The sequence below is a fragment of the Zophobas morio genome, unplaced genomic scaffold, assembly GCF_036711695.1.
Source record: "Zophobas morio isolate AGI-343-1 ecotype UQ-CSIRO unplaced genomic scaffold, CSIRO_AGI_Zmor_V1 ptg000546l, whole genome shotgun sequence".
NCBI classification, from domain to species: Eukaryota; Metazoa; Arthropoda; class Insecta; order Coleoptera; family Tenebrionidae; genus Zophobas; species Zophobas morio.
The window spans coordinates 216922-241726 of NW_026972649.1; the positions used below are offsets into that span (position 1 = coordinate 216922).

The 24805-nt window shown below is 23.9% G+C and overlaps 3 protein-coding genes and 2 long non-coding RNA genes across 5 annotated transcripts; 1 reads left to right on the top strand and 4 right to left on the bottom strand.

Moving 5' to 3' along the window:
• Nucleotides 1-45: 45 nt before the first annotated feature.
• LOC135121302 (5'-3' DNA helicase ZGRF1-like) lies at nucleotides 46-5678 on the bottom strand. The gene is made up of 12 exons (XM_064045618.1): nucleotides 5580-5678; nucleotides 5365-5516; nucleotides 5218-5298; nucleotides 5092-5161; nucleotides 2999-3071; nucleotides 2036-2170; nucleotides 1532-1606; nucleotides 1392-1460; nucleotides 611-678; nucleotides 445-550; nucleotides 288-364; nucleotides 46-130 (listed from the first exon to the last, which is right to left on the bottom strand). Exons 1-12 carry the CDS (start codon nucleotides 5665-5667, stop codon nucleotides 60-62), a joined length of 1065 nt encoding a protein of 354 aa, XP_063901688.1. The 5' UTR covers nucleotides 5668-5678; the 3' UTR covers nucleotides 46-59.
• A 1921-nt stretch (nucleotides 5679-7599) lies between these two features.
• LOC135121294 (uncharacterized) lies at nucleotides 7600-9799 on the bottom strand. Its single transcript, XM_064045613.1, has 9 exons — nucleotides 9739-9799; nucleotides 9582-9654; nucleotides 9473-9527; nucleotides 9311-9415; nucleotides 9062-9149; nucleotides 8916-9011; nucleotides 7870-8038; nucleotides 7731-7806; nucleotides 7600-7657 (listed from the first exon to the last, which is right to left on the bottom strand). Exons 1-9 carry the CDS (start codon nucleotides 9793-9795, stop codon nucleotides 7600-7602), a joined length of 777 nt encoding a protein of 258 aa, XP_063901683.1. The 5' UTR covers nucleotides 9796-9799.
• A 1601-nt stretch (nucleotides 9800-11400) lies between these two features.
• On the bottom strand, nucleotides 11401-11955 carry LOC135121271 (uncharacterized). Its single transcript, XR_010278912.1, has 3 exons — nucleotides 11823-11955; nucleotides 11600-11766; nucleotides 11401-11540 (listed from the first exon to the last, which is right to left on the bottom strand). It is a non-coding gene; the product is annotated as an uncharacterized LOC135121271 (long non-coding RNA).
• Nucleotides 11956-12384: 429 nt separating this feature from the next.
• On the bottom strand, nucleotides 12385-13057 carry LOC135121276 (uncharacterized). The gene is made up of 3 exons (XR_010278916.1): nucleotides 12940-13057; nucleotides 12715-12823; nucleotides 12385-12523 (listed from the first exon to the last, which is right to left on the bottom strand). It is a non-coding gene; the product is annotated as an uncharacterized LOC135121276 (long non-coding RNA).
• Nucleotides 13058-16802: 3745 nt separating this feature from the next.
• LOC135121296 (uncharacterized) lies at nucleotides 16803-23665 on the top strand (the record flags this gene model as incomplete). Its single annotated transcript, XM_064045614.1, has 11 exons — nucleotides 16803-16884; nucleotides 16942-17012; nucleotides 17075-17194; nucleotides 17649-17759; nucleotides 18283-18356; nucleotides 18816-18893; nucleotides 20808-20876; nucleotides 21418-21601; nucleotides 22662-22717; nucleotides 22776-22848; nucleotides 23607-23665. Coding segments are annotated over exons 1-11 (903 nt in total), but the record flags the coding sequence as incomplete, so codon positions are not given.
• Between the last annotated feature and the right edge of the window lie 1140 nt (nucleotides 23666-24805).

Here is a 24805-nt window from a genome sequence, read left to right on the forward strand (position 1 = left end):
TTAAAAAAAATAATTTTCTTTTTAAAAAAACGAATTATAATTAATGGCAAATTGGTTTTTCATAAATCAGCTGAACTTTCAGCTTCGGCAGTTTTGAAAAGGAAATCACTTTTCCGAACAAATTTTTTTTCTAAAAAAAAAAAAATGGAAGTTATAAATTTTTATATAAAATAAATTTAGAATATAGTCCGCAGCGCCATGGGCGCTAGTAATAGTTATACTCATTTTAAATGACTATTCAGTCTACAAAATCCAATACAATATAAATATTTTAAAAAAAAAATTACTTTCGCAGTAATTTATTATTTTAGCCCACAATTTATTTTTCTGTAAATGTTTAAGAGATCCGAAAATGAGAAGATGTCTATTAAAAAATTGTATTACAAATTTTATTATAAATTTTTTTTAAAAAAAAATAAAAATAAATTTAGTTTGCTAGCGGACCGCTTTGCTCTGGTTAAGGCCACGTTCACTCGTCTTTCATTTTCCAGAAAAGTATAATCCGAAGAGATCCGCACGGTAGAAAGTAAAATCACTTCTCTTTCGCCGCCTCGCCAAAAAAAAAAATCTTTAGTAAAAATAAAAATATTAAAGTTAGAATGCGAATTACCTTGAAACGCATCGACAGTGGAGATCATGACGGGCTGCTGGCAAGATTCACCGTAAATTTCTTGAATGCTTATTAGAATTCACATAAAAAACAATGAAAGAAAAAAGTAGCATCAAGTAAATGTAAAAAATTTATATTAATAATAATTATACTTTTTTAATTGATCAAAAGTTTGTAATAATAATTCTGTTATACATAATAGAGCAGTTTTTTTTAGTAAATTAATAGTAAAAATATAAATTATTGAATAAAAATAAATTTATATTTTTTAATATCTTTAATAGACTTATTAATGACATAAACAATTTTGAAGAAAAAAAGTATAAAAGCTATTAAAAAAAAAAAAATCTTCGAAGTTTTGTAGTAAAATTATATTAAAAACTGCTTTTGAATTATTTAACATTTAAATCAAATAACCAAAAAAAATTTTACTAAATCAGAATTAAAAAATTAATAATTTTTAAAAAAATTTATATAAGAATTTTAAAAAAGCAAACAGAAATCTTTAAAACAAAATTGCAAATTTAATAACCAAAAAAAATTATTAAATTTTTTTTTTAAAAAGTAATTATAAATCTTCAAAACTAATATAATCAAAAAACTAATAAAAAATTTATAAAACCAGAATTAAAAAATTCTTAATTTATTACCAGATTTACATATTTAATAATACCTCAAAAATTTATTTAAAATAAAAATTAATTACAAATTTGTTTAACATTAAAAGTAAAAAGATCCAAATTTCTCATTTTTATATAAAAAATGAGTAAATCCAGATTACCAGCGAGACTGGCTTTTATAGAGAGAAATAACGCCGATCTCAGCAGTGGAGAGCCCAAAGACAACCAAACTATAATAAATAATTTTAATAATTGATTATAAATTATTTTCTTAAAAAAAAAGCGGAAGCAAAAAAAAAACCGCTTGAGGGCTTCACTAATGACGTGAGCCTCTTTAAGGTTTTTATAACTTCCAGTTGGATCTCGAATTTCCTGACTAACAAATCAAAATAATTTATTGTTCTTTGCATATAAAAAATTTACTGTATCATAATTTTTAAATGTTCATAAAAAATTTTAACAAAAAATATTAATTAAATATTAATAATTACTAGAAGTAAAATTTTATTTAGAAAAATATTTGAGAAAAAAATAATTTTATATAATTTTATAAAAAACTTGATAACTTTTTAGATTACGTCAATAATTTTAGATATTTTTTAACTTCTTTTTAATTATTTATTAAATTTAAGAAATTAATTAATTTTTTTTAGTTCAGTATTAAAATTTAAATATATCTAAAATTTACATTTTACTGAGATTTTCTTGTGCTGAGTAGTTTTTTATAAGCTCGTAAAAAAATTTTAAAAATAATAAAAAGTTAGAAAATAAAATAAAAAAATACAACTTAAAAAAAATTAGAGACTTGGCTTCGACGTCCACAAACAGCAAACAAGGAAGTTCCTCGAGTAAAGGAACTCTTTCCGCACTGCTAATCCCGCTCACCACTTGCGAGTCGTAAAAAAGATCGCTGGCGAGACGAGAAATTTCAGGATGACACCTGGACAATATCGAAATAATTTATTCACGGGTAAAAATCTTTTAGGGAATTAAAAATAATAAAATTTATGAAAAGTAAAAATTAAAAAGTAAACTTTTGTTTTAAAATAACAAAAAAAACTCTTAATAAATTTTTTGTTGTAAACTGAGTAAATAAATATAAAATTGATGACCACATAAAAAAAAGAATACATAATTATTATAAAATTGTTATCATAGTCAAAAAATAAGAAAAAAGTAAGCAATAACATTAAGATTTCAAAAAAGAATAGTTTAAAAAAAAACTATAATGAAAATAGCAAAAATTATATAACCTTAAAAAACTTCAAAATGCTTAAATACAACTTAAATAATTCAAAAAGTTGTAATAAAAACTAAGTGTGCACAGTAAAATATTTAGACCAGAAAAATTACAGAAAGGAAATCGGCAAATAGTAAAAAGTTAGTAGGAAAAATAATATAATTTACAGTCTTTATATAATGTATAAAATTAATAAATTAAAAAAATGAAATAAAAAACATGTAAATCAAATGAAAATAGAAAGAAATGGAGGATTCATTATTTCTTGTGGTTACTGTTGGCGCCAGAAAATCATCCAGTTATAAACAAAAAAAAACAGCCGCTGGTTTATTCACGTTTTAATATTAATAAAATATGAATATAAAAATTAAAATACGTTCTAGTAATTAATAAATAAATTAAAATAACAAAAATTATAATGAAAGTAGTAAGAATTTAATGAATTTATGAATTAAAACAGGAAAAACTTAATATAAAAATCAGAAAATTATTATTATTAAGTCGGTAAAGAAGCCATAAAGAGCAGACCTGTACTGCGTTTTTAGAAAAATCTTCTCGTAGCCACATGCTAAAAGGCGTTCAAAAAGTGTGAATTCCAGATCTCGAAAAAAATTTTAATTAAAACAATATAATTTATTTATAAAAATAATGAATTTTTAAAAGTAATTAAAAAAACTTAATCTGCTTAAATAAAAGTATAATTTAATTAAGTTTAAAAAATATAAAAATATTTTCTGAATTTTTTATATTTTGAATATTTTTAAAGTTATAATAAAAATATTTTAAAATAAAATTAATATAATACATAAAAAATTTGTAAATCACTATTAACTTAAACTTTTTATATAAAAATCTAAAAATAAATACTACCTAAATAAAAGTAGAAAGTTAATAAATTATACAATAAAAATAATATTACACTAAAAAGTTATAGATTTAAATTATAAAAAAAATTATATATTATATATTTTAATAAAAAAATTTTATTATATAATTTTAAAAAAATATATATTTATTAAACAAATTTATAAAAAAATTAGTAGAATTATATATAACGAGTGAATAAATTAATTCTATTAAAAAGTGAAAAAGTGAAATCTATGTAATTATAAAAATTATTTGTTTATATTTTAATAAAAAAAAATTTAGTAAAAGCCTTTTAAAGAATATTATTAATTTTATAAAGCTTTAGTATTTGATATAAACTTAATAAATATATTTATTAATAGTTTACTATAAAAAATCTTAAAGCATATAATTATAGGTTTGCCTAATGCTAAAAATATCTTCAAAAAATTTCTAATTCAGTTAAATTAATTTTTATATTACTAATCATGAAAATAGGAAAAAAATAGTTATCAATTATCAATATAAAACTTAATTGTTTTAAAAATATTAAGTAAATTTTAGAAGTTTATATAAAAGTTAAAATAAATCTTTGTATTATTTAAATTTTTATCAAAAAAATCTTAATTGCTTTAAAGATATTAAATAAATTTTAAAAAGTTTAAATAAAATTTATAATAATTTTTTAAATGTTACTTAAAATTTATAATATAAACTTAATTTTTGGAAATTATTAAATAAAATTATAAAAGTTTAAATAAACAATTAACTTTATAATGAAATTAAAATAATTATTTATACGTTATTTCAAGCTTGTTATATAAATCTTAATTGTTTAATAATATTAAATAAATTATAACGTTTAAATAAAAAAAAGAAATTTACAGTAAAATAAATGGTTTATAGTGTTTTTATTATAAAAATCAAAATTTTTTTTTTTATATCAAATAAATTATTAAAGTATAAATAAAAAATTAACTTTACAATAAAATTATAATAATTTTTTTAATGCAACTTATATTCCTATTAATGTAAAATCTATAAGACTGTTTACAATATTAAATGTTAATAGAGATAATTATAAATAAAATTTAAAAGTTTTCACAAAAGTAAAAAAGTAAAAATTTTAGTAGAAAACTAAAAGGATTTCAAAATTATATAACAAAATTTATAGATATTATAAAAAAAGTTTAAATTTACTACTAGATATTAATATATAAATAAAATAAATTTTGGAATTAATATATTTTCTGAACTATATATATATTTTTATTTTAAGTATAAAAAAAAGTATTAAAAATAAATTTTATTACAGGCAACAAGTAAAAAAATGTGTTATAATAACATAAAAAGTCTGAAGAGTTATAGAAAAAAAATTTATATTGAAGGCAATAAATAAAAAAAATTATAATTGGGAAGTTTAAATGAAAAATACCAAAAATTATTATTTACAAAATAATAAATGAATGTTGAAAACTATTTAAGTTTAATTAATAAAATATTTTATTAATTAAATTTGTTAAAAGATAAATATGAAATATAAAATTATTATAAATATTTTAAAACTAAAATTTTTTATCATAATAAAATTTTATTAATTTTATAACATTTTAAAACATTTTAATAAAAAAATTTACTTTAATTAAAAAATTATAGAAAAAAATTGTAACACTTGGCGTTAAGAGATTAAAAAAACAAATACTCACTAAAAAGTAAATTTACAAGAAAATTGAAATATTATATCGCTTAAAAAAAATTATATAATAAAAAAAAACTTTTAAAACTGCTCGCGTGATCGACTGCCGTAATGGTGGGCGGAAGCTGCTTCGGATCGCCCACTAAAATCTAAGGATAACCACGACACAAACAATCACGGCTCAAAAGAAACAGAGAGGAGCAACCAGTTTGTTGCAATGGAAACGGGCTATGGACAAGCAGGAGAGCGGCTCGGTGATTTGGCTACATTCGTCGAGAATTATAATCTATCCAACAAAAAGGACCATTAAAATTTTTGTCATTAAAAAATTGTAATAAAGTGCAAAGCCAACCGGAAAAGAAAAACCATTTAAACAGGGAAAGCAGCTAGCCAGACACGTGACTCCCACCACGCGCACCTTCAAGACTTTTTGTTCATTTTCTTTTTTCTGTACTTTTTGTAGAGTTTGCCGGACATATTCCCGATCTTCCCGGGAAAGCGAGTCTAGTAATCAACGGTCAATGGTGACCAGGAACACATAATAAAAACCAATAAGAAGGGGCTAACCGTCCTTTAGCATGGCTTTCAAATCAGCAATGTCCTGCGAGGAAGTGTGCAAGCTGAGTGGGAGAATTCGCTTAGCAATCTTCCGCATGCTCCCTACCCGCACAAAGCCATCAAAGTCCAGTGCCAGTAGTGATAGAAGAATGCGGTCCACGGCCACGTTATTGGCTGAGCACAGCATAATTTTCCAGGGAGGCCCTAACAACTTCGGGCGGTGCTCTGCAATAAAAATAATGAAATTAATTTTAAAAAAAATTAATATCTTTTATTTTATTTTATTAATAAAAAAAAAAGTTGGAAAGGGTTTATCCCTTATTATTTATAATAAATTTTTATATTATACAAAAGAAAATATTTTTAATATTATTGCTTGCTTATTAATATAAAATAAAATAGAAATAATAAGTTTTTCCCATTTTATTACAAAAACTAATTAAACTTATAATATTTATCTTTTTTTATTCGTTGGTTATACACAACATAATACTTCATTATTCACCAAATTTCTTTTTATAATAATAAAAAGGAGTACTAAAAAACTTGAAACATTTTTAAAATTAGTTTTTTATTGAACTATTGAAAGTATTGATATGCATAATTATTTTCTGTTTATTTATTTAATAATTCAAGGAATAATTAATATTTACTAACTATATTTATATTAATAATAATAAAAATGGAAATGAGTTCGTTAAAAAACATAATTTCTTCGTAATAATTAGTTTTTTATAGACTGTTATAAGTATTAACATTTAAAATTATTTTGAAGTTAATATAATTAAAATAATGTACTATTATTTACTAAATTTATATTAATAATCGTTATAAATTTTAAATTTTTTTTTTAAACTGGTTTTCATTACTTACACATGTAATATTGATTCCAAAAGTTTATTGAGTGTTTTTTTTGAGAATACTATTTAATTAAATTATTACTATTAATAATTACAAGTCAAGTTATTAACTGTTTATCATCACTATAAAATACAAATTAGGACCATCACTTTTTATATTCACTTGTTAGTAGTGAGAACTATTAACATACAGCTTAGCATTAATTGGTTAATGTGTTAGTTCTTTTTTTAGCTTGACACTGTATAATAATAAAAAATGTCTTATATAAGTATAATATATATTATTTAACACTAAGAAATTATATATTATTTATTAAACTATTCCGTTTATCACTACACAAAATCTAGACCAGCCCGTACACAGCAGGCAACCTAAAACAACAAGAGAAAGAGAAAAGAGGAAGCCATAAAAAACTTAGTCTTCTATGTGACCTTTATATATTTACCCTAACCCTTAACCATCACTCCCTATAGCTACAAATAAAAAAAGTAAAAATATATAAAACATGTATGTTAACAATTATTTTTATAAAGATTGGTCGATTTTTAAAAATGAAAAAAAAACTATTCAAATAGCTAAATTTTATTTTAGTATCCACTAAATGCTTGTCTTTTAATTAATTGGTTGCGTTTGAATAATTCTCAATCATTTATTGGTTGCTAATTACAATAAAAAAACTGACACAATTCAAAAAATTCTGTGTAAATATAAATAATAAATAATTAGTAATAACCGGTGATAATATAAATAAAATATATTACATATATAATAAAAATTAATATTAGCATAATTAGATATGAAATAAAAAAGTATTGTACAATGTTCATAGAAAAATTGAATTATTTTGATTAAATAAAAATATATAAACTAAATGAATCCAAAATTATAGAATACTAAAAAATTTAGACCCAAATCAAACAGTTCCACTAGAAAAAGTACCATTACTGCAAGAAGAAAACTTTTCCCTGCCGATAAAAAAAATCTTTGTTTAGTTAGGATTTATATATATATTAACTTCGCTGTATAATAATAATAACTAAACGAAGAAAAAGTATTACCAGCCCCAAAAACGCCGTGGATAAGCAGAATAGGGACAGAGACGGGGTTGTCCATCTTGGAAAAAAAAAGTATTTTACAATGCTTTTTCCTAACAAAATTGTTGGATAGCTCACACCATGTCTGCCAGCCTTTTCAGAGCCAATGATTGGTCGTTGTTAAGTGCATATCTACACTCACAAAAATAAGGAATTTTTTTTACATTTTTTTATATTTTTTTTTGCCAACAAAAGAAACCCTAACTTAGTTATAAAAGACTCAACCAACTCAAACTTTTGAGACACAGATATGTGCAGGGTCCGCGTGGGTGTGCCGCTCTCTTAAATGGAGTCAAATTAGCATAGATAGGAACACTAAAAAGCCCAGGCTGAGAGCCACATACGCGTCTGCCGGCCTAAAAGAAAGTCATAAATGGGACAAGTGGTAGAGTCCCCCATGTGGCGGCTTAAGTTTTCGTAACATTGCACTTCTGTACTAGCGTGGCAGACACGAATCGCGTGCACGGGTTCTCCGTTGGAAAAAGGCGAGTTTCCCAGTAAAGCAAGCTCCACCTGCTCATGCAAAACATTGAGCAGACGAACAAACCACGTGGTTTGAGGTGACAGGAATGACCTCGCCCTCGAGGGTTGGCCCGAAAAAGGTGCTCAGCCCAAAGCAGCAGGAAGAGAACCGCAGATCTTTAGAGAGAGCCCACAAATCTTGCTTACTGTAAGTTTCTATGATCATCGATTTTTTTTTTTCAAAAATTTATTGTAAGAAAAATAATGAACCAAGAAAAAAAAGAGTGTAAAAAAAGCTTTACTGGAAGAAAGTTTTCTGGAGAGACGCAATTTGATTAAATTACTGGAGAAGCCCTGGAATATTATATTATTTAAATAATAAAATAAGAAAAAAAGTAATAAAAGCTTACGTGCTTTGAAATTTGCACTTCAGAATTTCCATAAAACTCCACTTTTTTATTCATGCAAAATTGTTCAAACTCGCTTAACTATTATGAAATATATAAATATAAAAACAAATCTTTTGTGATGAGCGAAACAGTGAATTAAGAAAAAAAACTTTATTTTTCGTTAAAGTTTAAAAAAAATTAAAATAAATTAATGGCGCTTTAAAATTTCTTTGTAAACTTTTTAAAAAACTTACCTTGTGAATTTCCTTTAAATTATAATTGACTTTTTTCGAAAGATCGTAAGTAGAGTCGTCTTCCCACTTTTAAAGAAAAAAGAAAATTTATTATTAATAAATAGAAAAGAGAAAGAAACTAAATTATTAACTAACCTGGAAAAAATTGCAATTACTTCTAGATGAACTACAAGCAAAAAAACCTTTTCCTTTGTTAGGGCCTTCTTTTTTCACAAAAAATAATTTGGTCTACAAAATTTCAATTAAAAAAAATTTGTTCGACTGCAAATAAATAATTAAAAAAACTTTTCCATGCTCGCAAAATGGAATCTTTTCTGACTTGATTGCTGAATTAATTAAATCTACTCCTAAAGATGGTGAGAAATCTACACTTGAGAGGATCTTTCACAAAGAAAATATTTAAAAAGCAAAATTAGTGATAAGGGCGGAACCTCGTGGTAAATCCGAGCAGTTTTATAAGTCACAAAATTGAGGTAATCACGCAGGATGTTACAATAAGTTTGCTGGTACTGAAAAAAACTTTGATAAAAATTAAAATTAAAAATTAAAATATGTTCAATACGACACCAGCGAGAAATTAATCCTATAAAAACAATAAAAATAAAAGTTGTTATAAATTTTTATTTAATTGAGTAATAGAAAAATTTAAGCAAAACATTCACTTGAAAATATAATTGGACCTCTCAAAATGCAAAGCTAAAGGAGAAGGCAGAGGAGGTCCTCTAGCAATTAGATTTTTGTCGGGAAAGCAAAGCGCGAGATCATGAGGGCTAAAGCCTACGAGGCTTTAGCAGATTTATTAATTATTAAAGAGCAAAAGATTAAAAACTAATTAGCAAAACTTATTATTGTGGATCACTTCAGAATTATCCAACGAGCAAGTAATCGTTGATTTTTCTGTACGACACGCTTTATTTATAGATTTAAAAATATATTATAGAAAACATTTACCTTTCGAATAGCCAAACAAGGAGAGAACTTCGGCATCACTTCGAGGTGTTTGTAATTTCTGGTTACTCGTTTTCTGCGAGAAAATTTTATTTAATAATTTCCTAAAATAATCTAAACTTTGTAAAAAAAAAATTATTGCGAAGCGCAGAAGACTAACTCTTGTTGGATCCTCAAGATGATGTCTCTTGCTTAACTGACTCTCTTCTGAAGGCATAACTGTATTATAGCTATAATTCGTAGAAACCAGAGATTTAGGTATAAAAAACGGTTTTCTTTTAGAAATTTTAGAAGTGTGACTATGTTGCACATTCTTCTCGGTATTAATAATTTCAAGCTCTGTGGCCTATTTAAAGAGGACTAAAGAGTACACAAGGCGGAAACGACTTTACCAGAATTATTAAAATCTTCGATGGAGACTAAATAACGTTCTGTTTCGAACTCCTGCTGTATGCTAAATATATATGTAACATGACAAACACAAATTAAGTGTAGTTAAAGAAAACAGTAAATTTCGAGTACTTTTCTCCCATTTTTAATAAGTGACAATCTATATTTTCATTGCTTTCGTTCAACAAAAAAATCTTTGAAAGCACTAAGTTTGTTAACTTAAATTTAAGACTTTTGCAACAAATATTTCATTATAATCCATAAAAAGTTAAAGAAAACACAAAATTATAAAATCTAAAGAGACTTTTATTCCACTTAACAAAGCCATCTTGCCAAACTTTATATTTTTTATTTTTCTGGTGAGTATAAAGAGCCCGAAAATTTTGAATTTCCATATATTTATTAAAGTATTTAAGGTACACAGCTGTTTAATAAAATTTTTGTTTGTGTGGGATAAATCTATAAGCAAATAAGCAAAGTGCACCGAGTTTAGCGTCTCCCGTAAATCGAGAAATTGTTGGGGCTATGAATCGTAATTTTGTGAATTTTGCCCACCTCCCCCCCACCCCCCAATTTAACTTTCGTCTTTCAGTAAGCCTTGTTTATGCTATTTTTTCTGCTTTAAAAGCATAAAAACAATTTAAATAATTCTGGCACTGACAGGTCTAAGATAAATATTTTCTATTAAATACAAACATTAATTTTTAAAAATATATTTCAAGCCCTTTATTTTATAGAATTAAGGAATAAAATTGTAAGTTGATACTAGCTACTGAGGAACATATGTAACAAAGCTATATTTTATAAATATTTTAAAATATGCATTAAGATTTGTTTCTTATTTATAATAAAATAAACATGCATATGTAAAGTCTTCTTGCGGGATTTTATATAACCATGATGTTATATACATTATTTATTAGTTTTAAGGCTTTACATATTAACTTTTTAAAATGAAAATGTTCCCAGTAGATAACGGAGAGCGCGAAATAAACGATGGAAAAAATGTTTTATAAAACTTCATTTCTCAATCTCTACTTTAAATTCAGAGATTAAAATTATTAGTCACAAATTTTCTGTTTTTTGTTTCTCTAGGCGCTTCGCTGGCTATAACACATTATTTATTGTGGCCAGCTAAATACAAATTAGACAAACTGTTCCATATTTATAATACATTACACATACATTAACTATTTCTGTAGCGTGTTTAACGTTGTTCTCTTAATACTAACCCTTAAGTAGTACTAATTCACTCCTCGCTATTGCCAAAATATTTATAAATCCATTTAAAGATAGTTGGGAGTAAATGTTTCAAGATTTTATTAAGTTTTATAGTTAAATTCATATTTAATCAATTTATATGAAACAAGTGTTTTATAAGAAAACATCAAGTCTGCCTTTAACAAATTAAAATTTTTGGGTTAATGCAAAAATTAAATTCTTCTTCCGTGAAACCAAGTGTACTTATTTTGTTAATGAGGGTAAAATTTAAATTCCAACTATTACAACAACATTCGTCAATCTTCATCTTTCACTCTTACACTTGGCACGTCCCAAGGTCCCCTAAACTCCCTGAAAAAGTTAAGGCTTCACTATAATTATTTCTTTAAGTTAGTTTATTTCAGTACAACCTTTTATAGTTTTCAAACCACATTAGCCAAAGCGGTGACACAAATGTTATCACGAAAATCGACATTAAAAATATTAGCGAAAACATTTTGGATATAACGAAGAGCCAATAATAAGCAAAAAGAAATTGAGCGAAGGAGATGAATAAGTGATGCGCGGCAGAAATTTTCTATAAAAAAAAAATTATATATAAAAAAAAAGGAAGAAAATTTTTCTTTAGAGCACCCGCACTGTCCACAGGAGAATGGGCAAGAAGACAAAGATTTGAAGAGCGTATAGCAAAAACGTGAAGGATTGGTAAAACGATGTAAAGCGGGATGCCAAACACAATGCTGCAAACATGCTTTCATTCAAACTCGTCATCCTACCATTTGTATTATTTTAAAAAAATAAGTAACTTTATTAGTAAATTGGCGAAAAAAAAACTTGCATTTTCTTAGCTTGATAACTGTATGGGTAGAATAATAGATCCATTAAAAACATGCCTCCGCTCATTGCGAAGATGGAATCGGTGGAAATGGTATCTCCCAAACTTTTTATCACCGGGCTTAAACCAAGTAGCGAAACCACAATAACAATTATTTTTTTAAAGCCCTGGAAATCTTTTATTTTCCAATATTTATGTAAAGCACTCGTAGCAAAAACAAATTAAGATTTATAAAATTACCGAGAAGCATTAAACTTCTTCGAAAGATGGTATAGCAAATACCAGAGATGAAGCCTTTTCGTATAACATTGACTACATGAAAGACTAAATTTATTATAAATACCTCCAAAAAGCAGTAATTTAAAGTTTACTGACTCGTCCAAACTATTATTTTCGTAGGTAGTAAAGAAGCAGAAGAAAATAACCCACGTGCTTATACGCTGAGTAACGACGCCCGTTAAAACAAAAAGATCCCAAAATCTATGCTGAGTTTTGCTCGCTTAATAAATTTAAAAAAATTACCATTAATATTGATCTCTTTCTGTAATAAAAAGAACTGAAGAAATTTCAAAAGATTAAAAAGTATAACTATTTCTCTTATATAATGGTAATAAATTACTCATTAAAACAGATAACAGCAAATGTACTATTACACTTCTCACAAAAATTTAATTTGGTAAAAATATATACGATTCATTTCAAGTCTTTTTAAAAAGAAAGAAGGATCAGTATAATTATCGGGATATCCTTGATTGAGATAAAGTACTTTCCTCCACGGTTGCACACAGTCAAACTCGTTCTAAAGAAAACATACAATTGAGTTTTACAAGTTAAAACTTAATACTTTCCTTTAGGTATTTACTAAAGAACGCTATTACGAAATCAGTGGCGGTATCTTTTTATGTGAAAATTTACTTTTATTTCTCCTCCCCGTGAACAGTAACACTGAGGACACCAGCGATCTTGCTCTTTAAATCTTCGACCATCGTTAGGACAATAATTCCACATTTTTTATATTCTCAGATTGAAATAATAGCACCAAACTAAAATATTAAAACTTAGAGCTTCCATAATTAATTTGGCAAACTAAAATAGCAGACTCGCTCACGGAAAAAAAAATTTTCACAAGTGGCAGAAAAGGGGTTCCCTTGCCTATTACAGTATTTGTAACGGAACGCAATAGAGAACGATGTAAATTAAAATGAGTCATTTTGGGCAGTCAATCAAAAGAAGTTAAAATATTTATATAAGTAAACACATTTGTAAAGATATGAAAGAAAAATAAAGCATCACTACAATTTAAGGGGGAGATAAGTTTTGAATTCGTTAATTATTATTGTACTTAATGATAAACAAGAGGTGAGGTTATTCTTAACTCTATTGCCTTCCTATTGCCTTCCATCTTTATTAAATTTTTTTTGTTTTTGAGATAAAATTTATTTGTTCCAAAAATAAAAGTAATTTATATTCTTTTCTAATAATATATCATATAATTTGATATATTAATATTAGGGAGAAGTTATTTTACTATTCTCTTGGTAAATAAAGAATTTTTTAACCTTCACAGCTAATAAAATTATATTATTTTATAATATATGGAACCCCCTTTATTCAAATTAAAGTTTAAAAAAAATGTAGAATTTTCAAGAGCAGAACCATTACCTAACATAAATAGCTTGTAACATCCTGAAAGGTGATGAAGTGCCCCATTTGAAACCATCATATTTAAAATATAAGGTATAGTAGAAAAACTTTAACTAAGAACTTCAAATAAATAAATTGTTAAACTAAGCGGTCTGCCCTCGATTTTAACGGGCATCTGCTTAATCATCAAACTGTAAAAAGTTTTCTCTTCTTTATGTAGTTTGTAAACATTAGAACATCAGTTGAATACTGTTTTATAGTGCATAAAAATAGTTATTCGTCACTGCGCGTTGTATAAAACCACTGAATGCAAGGGCAAATAAGTTATGTATACTAACAGGCGAGAGATACCGGCACCACTGGTAGTTCTTTAAAAAGAAGCGACTTGGTGCTGTTTCGCCTACTACAACTTTTTCGAGTTGGCCTACTTACTCTGAGATAGTAAACAAAATTGATGTTTTTAATCTAATAGTAATTATGATCATAATAAAAAGAAAAGCTTTTTATTTGGTTTTCTAAATTTTTTTGGTAAACTTGTTAGTTCTTAGGCAAAAAAGAGCAATGAAAACATCATTACCAAGGGCTTAAAGTGATTTTTTTTATTAATAATTATATTTTGGTTCTAATACGAAACCTACTTATAATTTTTTAATTTTGTTTATAATTATTCATGTTATAAAATGGTTCTTTTAATTGCAATCTAATCGCTACAAAACTTTAACTATAACACAAATATTAAAATGTTAAAAATTAACCGAGGAAAAATAGTTGATAATTACCTTAGAAAAATTTATAATATCCAACTTTTTTGCATCAATATTTTGTTTTCTTTTTTTTTTTCACTTAGATTTTCAATTTCTAATTAAACACCTCCCATGTGGGTGAACGCGATTATTAATTTGTGTTGCGGTTTCAAACTGTGTTTTTCATTTGTCAATATTAAAGCCAATTTGTCGGTTCTCAGAGTTAGTTGAAACTGTTTAAATACGCTTATTTTTAGATCAAAAAAGTCAAAATTAGCAAACTAAGCAAGCGCCCAGAATAAATTTAAAAGAGGAAAAAAAGTGTTGTTGTGGTATTTTTTAACACTGGCATACTGCTGCCGGTCTCCTTAACCTTAAGCCGCTTAACCCGAATCCCCTCTTCTGAGAGCTATGATGACCGTCATAAAGGACTGAAATAGCGGAAGATTCCGAACCTGATCTCCCGCTATTCGATCTAGCGTAGTGGAGAACTGCTAATAACCACCACGGGAGGGGCACCCCTGCCAGCCCGGCCTTCTCGACTATGGGCTTCCCACAGAAGAGAGGAGCCCTAAAAAGTATTGTTGTTGGAAAAATAAGTCTTACATACGTACAAATCTGAACAATGTTAGACCAGTAGTGACAAAGAGTGTGAAGAGTTGGGATCCACTACCATTTTCTTTTTGGAGGAAACTAATAGCATTAGCTGTAACTGGTCAATCTACAAAGAATTTTACTATGTAAAGTTCCCAAAAAGGGGAAAAATTTACTTCCATATTAATATAAAATTTTTAGAATTTTACTTTTTTATTGGTTAATAAAAACAAAATAAAAATTTCCATATTAGTATGTGGTTAATCATGTGAAAGTTAGTATAACATTAATATTGGTTTAGGTGGGTTTGCTAATTGTAAATGAGTTGCCTTCCAGTTAAAATTTTTTTTTCTTTCAGGCTTTCCTATATCTTATATGGAAGTTACTACTGATTTTCTTTAAAGATAGAGTTTGGTTAATTGAATCAAATGCTATTATTCTTATCTTCCTCTTTCGTCCTTTTTATAGGGGAAACAAAAAATAAAAATAAAAATTTATTTTTGTATCCCAAGAAATATTTTACCTCTTTGGTCATAAATACTTGAAAGTTTAAAATGATTATCTAAATTAAATTTCATTAGCTCTTCTTAAGAGTGTCGATTATTTTATTAACTTTAACTTTTATGTTACAGAATAATCTTCACTTTTATCAATGGTTTCTTAACAAAGTTTACCAGGAAATTTAGATAAGGACTGAAAAAACACTAGATTTTTACCTAACTTTGATGGTAAACAAGTGAACCATTCCGATATTTCCTTTTAAGCATTGAAATTTTGAACGGTAGCGCTAGGCAACTATTTTATGTAATAAAAAAGGTTATTAGCAGGAAATGTCCAAGATATAGTTGTTTTTTTTTTTTGGTGTCATAGCCGACTACTGTACTTAAAAAAATATTTAAGCCGTCATAATAAGTTACAGCATTAAACTTTTTTGAGTGATTTATTCCAGCTAATAGTTCTGCTCTCAACTACCAGAGAAAAGTCATGACTTTTCCACGGTTCTACCTCCACATTAATAGATTGACTGCTTTATATGTTAACTATATAGATACACTTTTTTCCATAACAACAGCTATGCAAAAAACTTTTAAACTGATTTTCTAGACAGTTTTTCCAGAAATATATTATTTTTTACTTTTAGCTTCTCTCTTATCAACAAATCGCACACAGAGTTAATACCAAACACAAGTAATTATAAACTTATTAAATGTACTCTTTTACACTAACATCAACTTATTACCCATCCTATTACGTTTCAACCCTGATAAGAAATCATTTAAAACCAATGAAAACAAATATTAAAAGTATAGCACGATAAACATTTTCTTTTGTTTTTTTTTTAACTGACGTCTTTTTTCATAGTTATTGGTGGATAACAACTAACAGAATGCAAAAATTGGTATGCACAACTTTCCTGTACAGTTTATTATCGTAAATTTCCTTAAAAGGTTAGCCCAAGGTCTCAACCAGATTTTTAAAAAACTTTTAAGAAAGGGAGCGAGCGATTGCTACTATTTCATTTTACATCATCCATAAGAAAAAAAAAAGTAGTATTTTGAAACTATAATTTTTTTTTTGCCTTAATAACGTAATTAGAAAAAGCTATATTATAATATTGATGATTTAACATTTTTTACTCTATTTAGTAAAAAATAATTTTGAGGCCGAAGCCAGCATTGGCACAGAGTTTTTACTGAATTTCTCAAGCAGAAAGGGAAGTTTGAGAGAGAGCATTTTGCTTTTCTTGGGTGTTTGTATTCCATTTTTTACAAATCTGTTATTATCCGAGTAGATTAGTGTACTTTCATTTATTTATTAATTATGACGTCGTTTACCTCCTATTGCCAAAGTTTTCTTTTATTAAGTTATTTATGAATAGGTTTGCAGTGATATCACTATAGTTGTTGTGGACGCTTATTATTTTTTAAAAATTTAGTACGCTGTATAATAGCCGCCCATTTGGGATTATAAGTCCTCGTAAGCAAATGGAGTATTCAGAAAACTCAAGTAAGAGGAAATTAATTATTTAAAATTTTCAAATCTGATATGTTAACTATCACAACTTTTAGTTGATGTACGCTACGAACGTAAGTTACTCGTGTTTATAAACTGGTTGGACTTTCTCGATAAGCTTCCCGATGCTGAAGTGTTTGTGAGTATAAAAGTTGATGATATCATTGAAAGTCTTGGTTGTTTGTTATTATTTTTTTTGAAAAAAATAATTAATATTTTGTTGTAGTAAAAATTTATTAATTTTATAACTGACAGTATTTAAATAATTATTATTTTGATAACTAATAAATTTTTTAATAAACTTCTATTACTATATATTATTTTTAATAGGTTTGAATTAATTTAGAAAGTTTAGTTAAATTTTCGGTTTCGTTTTCGCAAAGTTAAAAAGAAAAATTATTTAAATAACTTTTTTCATAGTGATTTCATTATTTTAATAATTTATATTGCGAGTTTGAAGGAAAAAGTAACCTAAAACTTTTATAATTTTTTTTCAATATTTTCTTTTGGGTTATATAAATTTTTATCAACTTTGCATTTTTTTTTCTTAAAATTAATGATTTTTAGGATATCCTTTTTGAAACTTAAACTAATTTTTTAATTCTTTTATTGAATATAATCTTATTAAAGATTTGAGAAAGTTGAGATCGGAAACTGAGAAGAGAACTGATTTAGTTTTTAATCTTTGGTCTAGTGACAAACCTCCAAATTCATTTTCTAACAGTTTTAAAGGAATAGAAAGTTCTCCTTTAAATTAATTTAATTTTTTTTAAATAATTTTTTTAAAACGACAACTTTAAAGAAATAGAAATTCCTTTTAATTAATAATTTATTTTTCTTTTTATTTATTTTTTCCACTCATTTTTAAAGGAAGAAAAAGTTCTATTTTAAAATTAATTTAATTTTTTTAATTCATTTAATCCCCAATACACATAGATTTAAAAGAGTAGAGAGTTTTGTATAATAATTTTTAATTTTTTTTCTCAAACTTTTCCACTTGAGTTAAACTTATTAAGTTTATTTAATTTTGAATTTTTTAAGAGCTTTAAAGAGATGGCAACTTTTCCTTGTTAAGTTAACTTAAATTTTTGTTGGAATTCAAAATTTTTTACAAGAGTTAAATTAAGTTAAATTAAATTAAATTCTCATTTTTTATTTAAAAAAATATTTTTTTAAATCAATTTTTTTCTAAATTTTTGATTAAGCTGAACTTTTTAATTTTATTTAAATTAATAATATCCTTTAAATAATTTTATTTGTATAGTTTTCTTGGTGAGCATGAAAGATTTGGTTTTTAAAAAACTGGCCGACGGATTTCTTTGTGCCCAATTTTTAATTGTAAAGTATTTTTTGCTATATAAATTTAAATAAATATAGATTTTTTTATAATTTAATTCAGTTGTTATCTTTTTTTTACTTTTTTTTTACTGAATTAAAAAAAATGGTTTTCTTTTTCTTATGAAAATTATAGTTTAGATTTTTTTTATTAGTAAAATAGTTAAATATATTTTTAATATTATTTTAACCAATTAAATTTAATTTTTTAATTTTTAGTTTAAATTCAATTTCATTAATTTATTATTAATTTAATTAAAGATTGACTTTTACTTGAAAATTTTTTAAAGCTACTTATTAGATTTTTTTATTTGTTATTATTAATTTAGCTTTATTATTCTTTTATATGTTAAACTTTTATTATTATATTATTTTTATTATTTAAATTTAGAATTTTATATAAACTTATCAAAATTTTTATGAAGTAATTAATTTCGTTAAATTTATTATTTTTATTTATAGAACGATTCCCGTCGCCACATGGTTTGTCTTCCTTTACTAAAAGGAAAATCTTACCAAAAATCCAATCATAATTTCACAGTAATTAAAAAGATACATAACTTTTATAGCAAAAAGTAGAACAAAAGAAATTTTATATTTAAATTTAATTAAAAAGATTTCGTTCTTAAATGAAAATAATAAAAATTTTTGCAAGTAAATTAAATTTATAAATATAAAATAATATAATTTTTTTCCATGAAGTTTATATTTTCATATTTTTTATAAAGAAGTAAAATATTATAAAATAATATAATTTTTTTTATAAATTTAAGTTTGTTAAAGTTTTTTTTACTATAAAGTTTGTATTTTAAATTTTTAATTGAAAAGTTAAGTGAATGATGAAGTAGAATAAAAGTTCGAAGTATTTTTTTTATTAATAATATTAGTTATTATAAATTTAAGATTGCGTTGAGTTTTTTTTACTATAAAGTTTGTATTTTTATATTTTTTATAGAGAAGTATAATATTTATAAAGTTTTTTTTATCATTAAGTCTGTATATATAAATTTCCCTATGGAAAGGAATGTAAATGATGAAGTAGCATAAAAGTTAAAAGTATTTTTTTTAAGAGTGCTAAAAGTTTTTTTTACTACGAAGTTTAGATTTTTAAAATTTTCCTATATAATAATAATTTTTAACTATAAAGTTTGTATTTTTTCAATATTATTATAAAAGTGTTATAAATAACGAAAAATAAATAAAAGTTTTCTAATTACTTTTAGTTAAGTTTATTTATAGTTAAAACTTGTAAAAAGTAATTTTTACTTAATAATTTAAATATTAAAAACTTTTTTTAACAAAATATTAAACTTTTAATATAATATCAACAAAAGTTTTAGTTTTATTAAAAAGTGAATATAACTATTACGAAAGGTAAACTGAAAACTATAAATTATGCATTATGAAATACTTTTTTACTTTAGTTTGGTGTCTTGGCAAATTTTATTTGATAACAATAAGACAATTAGTAAGTGAAGTAAAATTTATTATTATTTCATCTAAAATAAAATTTTTTATTATAAATTTTGAATCCTCTTTTTAAATTAAGTTTTTATATTTAAACATAATAAGTACCAAAAAAATATCAATAACTTTATATAGATATAAAAAGAAATAATGAAAAGTAAATCTTTATAATAATAAAATTTTTTTTAATAAAAAGTTTATTATTTATATGAGTTTGGTATATTTTTAACTTTTCACATGTAAGTAATAATAATTATAAATGGAAAAAATATTATTATAAGTATTATAAGTAATATTTGTTTTGTACATATAAAAAAGTAAAAATGACAATTTTTTTTAAATGTTTTATATTAGAAAAATTACTTTTTATCTTATGAAAAATAATAAAAATATATATTTTTCATAAAAAAAGTTTTTATTTTGAACAAAAATAATAACAATTTAAAAAGTTTATAAATATAAAATTAATAGAAAGGAAAGCATTTTATTATATTAATTATAATAATATAGAAACTGTTATAAATATAATAAAAGTTTGCAATAAGATTATCATATATTTAATGAAGAATAATAATAATTATATTCATAAAAAAAAGTTTTTGTTTTGCATATAAAAAACATAACAATTATAAAAACTTTAATATATAAGAAAAGTTTATAAAATACTTTTTTTTTTAGTATAATTAAAATAAAAGTTATTAAAACTTCTATAAATATTTTTATATGAAATACATATAATTTTTTTTTAAATCATTAGTTTTTTATATAATAATACTTGAAAAGAATATATTTTACTATATTTTTAAAGAAAAGTTTTTTTTTAAATATGAAATAATAATATAAAAAAACTAAAGTAAATACAATAAAAATCTACAAAAAAGTTTTTTTTAGAAGTTTTGCCTATCTTAGATTATCTATATAAAAGTAATACTAGAAAGAATATGGTATCTTTTATAATAAGAAGTTTGTTTTTTTTTTTACAAACAGGAAGTTGAAAAGTTTGTTGGGGATAGCCTTTGCGCCGTTTGCGGAAATTTTGTTTTAATAAAAAATAAAGTAAATCTTTTATATATATTAAATAAATAAATATTATGAATATTTTTACAAAATAAGGGTAAATTGATAAATATTATTACTGATAATAATACGAGAAAGTTATAATTATTAAAAAACTACAATTTATTTTAAATATACATACCAAATAATTTTATTTTATACCAATTCTATGGTTTTTGGGCAGAACACAAATTTTTTAGTGAGTTTTTTTGTTGGCCAGTGTTGAACTTATGCACCACTTTCCTCACGTTGTCTCGTGAGCTGGCTCAACTAGCCCATCATTTATAACGCTCGAAAGCTGGCACATTTTGCCATGTGGTTTACTGATTAATTAATTGGTTTAAAAAGTAATGATTCTTTATATAACAATAATCATTATCAACATTTTTCTTTGATTTTCGTGCAAAACGCTCATCAATTTTGGTGAATTTTTTATGAAATTTTGGGCCAGTTAGCTTTTTAATTAATACCACGCGGTTTACTACTTTCGAATGTTTTAAAAATTAATGAATTTGGTATTATTAATAATTATTACTGGAAGTGCCGTGTATGCTCGTGCGGCCTGTTCGTCCACGCAGAGTGCTTGAAAAATAAAGCGATAAAGTTGCCTTGCCGGACGAATGTTGGGAAAGTGCTGCTCACGTACTGCTGCGTCGAAGATTTTGTTGTTCCGCTGCCGAACTATAAAAGTTTTATAAAGTGCTGTTTGGAACAGAAGTACTTTGGTAACACCGAATAATAATAATAATGAATAGTTATTAATAATAGTAATGATAATAACAAGTAACTAATAATAATATTTTGTATTAATATTATTTAAATAAAAATATTTAATAATGCTATAAATAAGAAATACTCAATAATTATGTAGAGAAATATTTTATAATAATAATAAATAACAAATACTCATAAATAATAATATAAATATAAAATACTCAATAGTCCTAATAATTATTAATAATATAATAATAAATACTCAATTATAATTAATAATAAATAAAAATATTTCATAAAGATAATGTTAGGTAATAAAGACTCAATATTAATAATAATTGTAAAATATATAGTAATAAAATAAAAAATACTTTATAATAATAATATAAGATAATGAGTAACTTAATAATAATAAATTATAAATAATAATATATAATAATAATATTGAATAATAAACCAAAAAATAGTAGTATATAAAAATACTCTTACCACTAATAAATTAATAAAGTAATAATAATAAAGAAATTATAATGCGTAATACTATAATACTTATAAAATAATAATAAGAAATAAGAAATATAAATATATTAATTACAAATACTACTACTAATAATAAAACTGATAAAATATAATTATAATAAATAATAATAAAGTTAACACATATTATAAATAACTTTTTTAAAATAGTAATTTATATAGGAAATAAGTAACAATAATAATAATAAATAGTGAACCAGTTTACGTATTAATAAATAATAATATTTAATAATAATGACAATAATAGTTATTAATTATTATATAAAAAAATTTATAATAATTATATATAAGAAACATAAACATATTAAATAGATAAAAGTCTATATACTAATATAAACAGTAATTTATATAACAGTATTAAAAAGTAAATAAGAAAGTAAGTTTATATATTACTTTTACTATTTCTACTGGAAATAGTGGTTTCTTCACAATAATAACTAATAATATAAAAGTTTCGCAATCTTGTATTTATAAACCAATCATTTTCTTCCTTTTTTATAATTAAATATCTTATCTTATTTATTTTTCATGCAGATGCCATTGTGGCCATCGTGCACTCTTTAAATACAGATGAACGTTCAGAAGTTTTGGTTTTGCCTTTCTTTTTTTCTAATAACTTTTGTTATGTTTTGCTTATATTCACTGCAGCGAACTTATTTGGAAGTTTTAGAAGCCTGCTCATTGGATAATACTTCTTATGCGGTTCAATTTTTAAAACAAGGTTTTACTTTTACTGCAATTGTTAATAACACTATAAATTATGTATTTTTGGTCAATTTAAAAATTATTACGCTGATTGACTAATAATTTTTGTTGCATAAAGAAATTTTTTTTTTGTTGTTTGGCTATTCGCTAGAATTAATTTTATGCTGGCCTGGCTATTAATAATTTATTGGATAAAGATTATTTTGTATTACACTTATATCTTAAACTGATTGGCCAGTATTATAAATTACTTGTATTGATTGGCTATTATTTTTTTCTTGTTTATACTTAATATCAAAGCCAATGATGCCAATTGGTTGTTCCTGTTAGTATATAATTGTGACTGGCTATTTTTTAGAAAACGTTTTGTAATGTTTTTTCTAATAATTATCAAAAAGTATATAATATTTTGATTGACTATCACTATGATGAATTTTATTTGTAATAAAATTCATAAAGTTTTGGTAGCCTTTTTTTAATACAAAAAATTAGTGAAGACAAGACTAGATAAGAGTTTAGCAATCTTTTTTAAAAATAATAAATTATCAAAATAATATAACTTTTTATGAAATTAAAAAAAATGATATAATAAAGAATATCAACTTTTTTCATTATAACAACTTATAACCTTTTTATACCATTTACCTTTTGATAATAATACTTAACATTTATTATATTTTTATATTCATTATATTTTATAACTCATAATACATGAAAAATAACACAAGCGGCTGTTTTTTTTGTTAATGATTGGATTATTTTTGGCTCCATTAGTAACTTCGCAAGAAATAATTAACGCCTCATCTCTTTCCACTTTGTTTCGAGGAAATTCAGTTGCTTCAAAATCATTGGTTGCATTATTTTTTTGTGCGTAGAATTATTATTACTTTCATTATAATTTCTTACTATTTGTTTAGGATGTTTATTATAGAATTACTGGAGCTTCTTATTTGCATAAAGTTTTGTGCTCGCCTCTTTCGTTAGTTATTAGTGAATATAAAAGTTGTGAAATTTCACCACGTGAGGAGCCTGATGATAACGTTATTATTGGATTTATTTGTTGGGGAAACAAATATATAATATTTATTACCGAGTTATCTTTTATGAAAGAAATGTTTGTTGGGGAAAAGAATTTTTATTCATATATTGTATTGAATAATTTTCCGACTACAATTTGTTGGGGAAAAAATTTAGAGCGTTTTGTTGTTGGGTTATTTTGTACTAGTCATTTGTTGGAAAAAAGAATTTTTTTAAAAATTATTATGGGTTGTATATAAATTGATGGAAAAAGAATTATATATTTTTTATTAGTACAATTTGTCGGGGAATAAACTTATATATCGTTGGGTTATTTTTTTTGGTTAGTATATTATGTGTTAATGATAAGAATTTTGTTCTATTTTCGTTATTATTAATTTATTTTTTTATTAGTATTATTTGTTGGGAAAAAATTAATAAAACATTATTGGGTTATATTTTTTTAGTAATTTTTGTGAAGGAAAAAATTTAATTAACAATTCTTATTGGGTTATTTTTTTTGTATTGTTGAAAAAAAAGGAAATTTTTAAATTTAATTATTAGTCTAAATTTTTAAAAAATTTTTATTAAACATTATTTTATATTAGTATATTTTGTTGGGAAAAAAACTCATTATAAAAGTTTTTTTTTCATTAATATTGGGAAGAACAAACTTTTCATGTAATTATTGGTTTATTTTTATCAATATAAATTGTTAGAAAATAATTTTAATTCTATTTTACTATTACTGGTTAATTTTTTAATGTCTTGTTTGTTGGATAAAAGAATTTTATTATAAAAATTAATGGATTATTATTTTGTAGTATAAAGATACAATTGGTTTAATTTTTTTGTATTTTTTTTGTGAAGAAAAAAATTTTATATTTTAAAATTATTACGATTCTATTGTTGTTCTTTTTATGGGTTCGCCTAAAATATGTATTGCTTTTCGTATT

Excerpts from the sequence above, each read along its gene's own strand:
- LOC135121302 (XM_064045618.1), bottom strand. The coding sequence starts at position 5,667 with ATGCGGAAGATTGCTAAGCGAATTCTCCCACTCAGCTTGCACACTTCC. Across the intron at positions 679-1,391 it reads TATAAAAGCCAGTCTCGCTG|CATTCAAGAAATTTACGGTG; the intron begins GTAATCTGGATT and ends AATTCTAATAAG. Across the intron at positions 551-610 it reads CACTGTCGATGCGTTTCAAG|GCGGCGAAAGAGAAGTGATT; the intron begins GTAATTCGCATT and ends TTTTTTGGCGAG.
- LOC135121294 (XM_064045613.1), bottom strand. The coding sequence starts at position 9,795 with ATGCCTTCAGAAGAGAGTCAGTTAAGCAAGAGACATCATCTTGAGGAT. Across the intron at positions 9,416-9,472 it reads GAAGTGATCCACAATAATAA|CCTCGTAGGCTTTAGCCCTC; the intron begins GTTTTGCTAATT and ends AATCTGCTAAAG. Across the intron at positions 9,012-9,061 it reads CTGCTCGGATTTACCACGAG|ATCCTCTCAAGTGTAGATTT; the intron begins GTTCCGCCCTTA and ends TCTTTGTGAAAG.